General features: G+C 41.6%; 1 protein-coding gene across 4 annotated transcripts; it reads left to right on the forward strand.

Moving 5' to 3' along the window:
• The first annotated feature begins 609 nt into the window (after positions 1 to 609).
• LOC131219242 (formin-like protein 7) lies at positions 610 to 4,723 on the forward strand. Of its 4 annotated transcripts, none has more exons than XM_058214290.1 (3): positions 610 to 2,243; positions 2,354 to 2,935; positions 3,130 to 4,710. In XM_058214290.1, the coding sequence occupies exons 1-2, from the start codon at positions 1,938 to 1,940 to the stop codon at positions 2,840 to 2,842; spliced, it is 795 nt and encodes a 264-aa protein (XP_058070273.1). In that variant the 5' UTR covers positions 610 to 1,937; the 3' UTR covers positions 2,843 to 2,935; positions 3,130 to 4,710. The 4 variants fall into 4 exon arrangements, with proteins under 4 accessions (XP_058070273.1, XP_058070275.1, XP_058070272.1 ...); XM_058214292.1 differs by having other exon boundaries at positions 2,456 to 2,935; positions 3,130 to 4,709; XM_058214289.1 differs by having other exon boundaries at positions 2,098 to 2,243; positions 2,456 to 2,935; positions 3,130 to 4,723.
• The last annotated feature ends 548 nt before the right edge of the window (positions 4,724 to 5,271 follow it).

The following is a 5,271-nucleotide window of genomic DNA, read 5'->3' on the forward strand; positions in this document are numbered from 1 at the left end:
TGATTCCTAGATTACCTCCTCAGCGCAAGATCGATTTTACCATCGATCTAGTGCTTGGTGCGACACCTATATCTCTACCGACTTATCGCATGCCTCTGTGTGAGATGGAGGAACTGAGGAAACAGATCGATGATCTGTTGGATGCAGGCTTCATTTCTTAATTTTGTTTAATGTTTACTAAGTGTGTTGATGTTGTTGATTGTTGAATCGTTGATAACTTGATATATTATATATCATGTAGTGTTGAATGTTGAATATGGATATTTCATATTTGTTAAATGTTAATTGTTAAGAAGTTAACTATATTGTAGAATGTAGTAGAATTGTTGATGAATGATGATGACTTAATATTTAATTCATTATGGAAAATTGTAATTTGTAAATGTATGTAATTGGCTTTATTTTATTTTTACTTAAATTAAATGTGTTTCATGTCCCAATGACATATAATAATTTATTTTTATTTTTTTTGATTTTTTCCTGATTTTTCTGATTTTTTGAAAAAATGTGAAAAAAAAAGCGACCGCATATGCGATTGTGCGATCGCATATGTGCACATGTATATGCAATCGCACACGATCGCATATGCTATTCGACAACATTGTTAGTAGTACAAGGTGCTACTCCTAGATCAGTTTGCAAGTTTATCCATCACCATAGCCTTGTCCAAGCCATTTGGGTTGGCTACGGATCTTATTTTTCCTATATTCTTATCTCAGGTCCCGTCCTCAGTAAGTAAATGAGTCTTCATATCCTACTGCACCACCTTGATCCAATCTGTTTAGCATTCCCCTCATCCTCCTTTCAGGCCCTTTATCTCTAATCAATGTTCCCCTCTTTATGAGGTGCATCTCTTGTTTCCATAGGAACATAGCCAGACCATCTCAGCCAACTCTTCATCAATTTATCTTCTAGTAGGCTGCCTAGCCTGTTTCTGATGACCTCATTCTTGATTCTTTTTTTCCTATTCTTCCAACACATCCTTCTCAACATTCTCATCTCTGCAACAGCTGTCCTCTGTTCTTGTTGCCTCCATATTGCTCAACACTGCCCTATGTAAGTTTATTACATGTGCTAAGGGTTAATTTTATTCAACTGAAGAAATAAATATATAGTTAGTGTAATATCAATAGAAACAAAATATCTTGATCTAAAATTAGCAGGAATTTCCAAATTGGTACATACTTGGCTGTGATTATTGAAAAAGGAATTATATGATCCTTGACTCGAGGATATGTATGGTATCCTTGGGCATTAGTTTGTACAAGCTGGTCTTCTGTTAGTTGATTCAAACTTTTGAACTGATGGGCTTACTGTTGATGGATCCAAAAGTCTTCATTATAGGATGATCCTTGTCCATTGATTAGTGACGCACACATAAACGGCTATGAAAAATGGCAATAATGGTTCATGGTCAACAGAAAGAAGGCTAACAGATTGGATCTCTAGAATCTTCTGATCTAGGCTTTCCTGTTTGTTGCCATTGTCGCTTCTATGTATATCTGCTTTGGATCTAAATATCTAATATGTATTTGTGTTGCATATTGAAAAAGTTGAGATCTCTTCAATCATTATGAATTGAAGTCACTGTGACTCATCATCATTTGGTTTATAAAAACCGTCAAATTCATCTATGTATAGAAGACTTTAAGTTTGGCATCTTGGGCGCCCCAAGTAGTGTAATTGTAAGTTTTCTCATACCAATGCAATGAAGTTCTTGTGTCCTCCACATTCCACTTGGTAAAATTTACTATGAATCTGCATACACAGGACTTCCTGTCAAATTCTGCAAAATTCACTTTAGCATGACCCATTGTAGGCATTTATCTTCGATAATGTGAAGAGTTTTGTGGCTGTATTTGTAGCCATTTATCATAATGCTATCGTGCATGTACTAGCTCTCTAAACAAAGGTCCTCATATATCGGATAACACTTGATGCCTCTTCAAATATCCTGTAGGAATTTGCAGCATAATGAGTTTTCCCTTCAGCATGGGCCATCTGTTCAATTCATTTCAGTGAATTTTCCATATCTATTCTATCTTCTGGAGAGGCTGATCTGGGATTTCACATTTGAGTCTGTTTCATTTATTGTTCTTTTGTTTAATATGATGAAGTCAAAGGGAGTAAGCAGTGACAACACTGAGAATACAGTTACCTCATCAGAGGATGTGGAGAGGCCTGACAGAACAGCTGCTGTTGATAGTTCAAGACCATGGGCAGATCTGCCTCCTAAGATGCATGTATGCAATTAACTTGACTATTTACTTTATTTTCCTTTCCAAATACCAACTATAGAGAGGCTGTTGTATTTCTTAGCTCCCCTTCTATCAACTTAAGGCACATTTTGCAGAACATGCATCATCCTCAAAGAGAACAATTGGATGAGCCCGCCCATGAGAAGAGCCTAGGTGCAGGATACGGAGATAATGAATTTGTTTCTGATCTTCCACAGCTTTCAGACCTGGGAGCTGGAAAAGCAAATGACAGGGTTGCAGTGAGAAGACGAGAAAAGCCTTTGTATGGAACTGGTAGCAGTGATGCAGAGACAACAGCTGCAGAAAGGAATGGTTCGGATATTTCAAATGCATATGGAAATTACCAAGCACCCAGACCTTCGCAAGCACTTACTCAGATGCATGCACCAAATAACATGGCAACAAGAAGCAGCAAAGGGATGCTGGAGAACTGGAAGAACTCGGAGGAAAAAGAGTATATGTGGGAGGATATGAACTCCAGATTGAAAGATCATGGGGGGGCTGAAAACTCACAGAAAGATGGGTGGAATTATGATGGCGTGGAGAAGCCGATAAGCTTGCAAAGAGGCAAATGGATGCCTTAGGAGACTGAACTTCTTGAAACTCAGTGGAACACACTCAATACTTCTCAATTGAAGAAGCCTTCTGGAGGTAGAGATAGAGTTCCATTGCGAAGAGTACTATTCTTCTCCTAATGTCTAAATCATTTTAGATTGTCTTGTGCATATGCTTGTGCTTGTTTTTGTGTGCACGCGTGTGCGTGGCTGGGATTTTGTATGCTTTCACTTTGGTTTTGCTAGTTGGTCATTCAGAATGTAATGCCACATGATCAATTTTCTTATTCCCATATGTTTTCATTTTGCTCATGCAGGATTCTGAAGATCAACTTGCACAGCTTCACGGCCAACCACGTAATGGGTCCAGGCTTATTAGAGAAACTTCCACAGATTCACTATCCAGAGAACATGGAGGACAAACTTCATATGGGCAGCAGACAGCATCTACGTGATCATCACTAGAGCCACATCCTATGGATGGTTTGAACCGCACATGCATAGGTTCAACAATTTCAGATCAATTCGACAGTACCCCTCCAACTGGTACCATATCAATGATTGTGAGTTCATCTTTGTCCAGAACAGTACTTAAGCCACATATAAGGCTACCTGTTTCTCCGTCAAGCTTTGGATCTCTGGCCAATGTGGTTTCAGGATCAAGTGGGAAGCTTGGGCATCAACAGTCAGCCTCTGGGACTAGCACCATCTGTTCCATCACACGGACACCAAAATCCCCACTCACCTTCATCATCAGTGCTCCATAAGCATCAGCATTCCCATAGTTAGAGTGACCACAATCACACACTAGCGCAGTTGTTACCTCAACCAGGTGAAATATCTTCTCAGCCTGCAGGAGAGCCAGGCCAAGTACCACATATTAAAGTTGCTCAAGATTCAACTGCTGCTGTGCCTCAAAATCAGATTCAGTCAAGCATGTTGCGCAATTTACAGTTGCCCTCTTCACAGCTGCCCTCTAAGCATTTGCAAAATCCATTGCCTTCTTTAGCACTGCTAGATCAGCTCAGGCATCATGTTCCCCTCCCACAGCAGCCACTGCCAGAAGTATCGCTGCAGCCGATGCAATCTCAACCATCTGGTCAGAACCAGAAGCTATTACCTCCAACAGCCATCGTCAGTGCTCCCCAAACAACAGGGAACCTAAGGCCTGGCCATTCAAATAGTCCTACAGATATCGTGGGACAATCTAGTGCAGGGAGTTTATTGTTGGCCCTTATGAAGAGCGGACTGGTCACCAATAATTTTCCGAGCCCGAGTTATCCGTCATCATCAACACTATCAATTTTGGAGAGTCAGCCTCCTTTACCAAGTGGACCTCCTCCTGTCCTGCTGACGACATCTTCCTTGCCTACAGTAACGCCTGCTTCTGTACCAGGCCCAACGTCCCATGTTGATATACCTGCTTCTGCCACACATCCTCCCAGAGTAGTCCCGCCTCCACTGCCACCTGGCCCACCACCTCCCTCATCCCATGTGACATTGTCTCAGATATCAAACTCGACTAGTACTGTCTTGAATCCCCTCTCTAGTCTTTTGAGCTCATTAGTTGCAAAAGGATTGTTATCAGAACCACCAAAAGAATCACCAGCTATCACTGCATGTCAGATGCCCATCGAACTCCAGAATCAGAGCACAGGGACCACTACCAGTGCCTCCATGCCTGTTTCTTGTAGTTCACTCATCCCTATCTCATTCTTCTGCAAAGGAATCTGCTGCAAAAGGCACTACCTTGTCTCAAGCAACAACAGTAGAGACAAAGGACATGATAGGCACTATGTTTAAACCAGAAATTATCGGACAATTGCATCCATTAGTGATTGATGCCCTATTTGATGAGCTTCCACATCAGTGCAGTATATGCAGCCTTCGACTACAACTCGAAGAACAGTTTGCGAGACACTTGGACTGGCATACTTCAATGAAACATGAGCAGTTGCAAGAGTGTTTCCCGGAAATGGTATGCGAGTTTGAGGGACTGGGTTGCTGGGAATTTGGGACCTTCATGTGGACCTATGCCTACTGTTTCCATGGAAGTGGTGGCCACATCAGCAGAGAAATGTGAACCAATGGTCCCCGCAGATGAAAGCCAGGTCATATGTGTGTTGTGCGGAGAGCCCTTTGAGGATTTTTACAGTGACGAAAGGGACGAATGGATGCACTAGGGTGCAATGTTTATGACTACACTTGATGGGAAAGGTGATGCAGGACACACTGATGGGAGTGCTGCAGAGGGCCCTATTGTACATGCCAATGGCGTGTCAAGAAGCTCAAATGGTGAATTGGACATGGCTGGGCCTGTTGAACTGGTATGGCAGTATTCTCTAAATTGACTTGATTTCGAAATGATCCTATTCTTTCTGCTTAGCGAAATGTTTTGAGTTTCCGTGGCTGTGATGATCCCAACTTGATTCCCCTAATGGAGGTAAATTGGGAAACCC

This window comes from Magnolia sinica, chromosome 11, assembly GCF_029962835.1.
Source record: "Magnolia sinica isolate HGM2019 chromosome 11, MsV1, whole genome shotgun sequence".
NCBI lineage: Eukaryota > Viridiplantae > Streptophyta > Magnoliopsida > Magnoliales > Magnoliaceae > Magnolia > Magnolia sinica.

Bases quoted from the DNA above. Each gene is read 5' to 3' on its own strand.
- LOC131219242 (XM_058214289.1), top strand. From the start codon at position 3,749: ATGTTGCGCAATTTACAGTTGCCCTCTTCACAGCTGCCCTCTAAGCAT.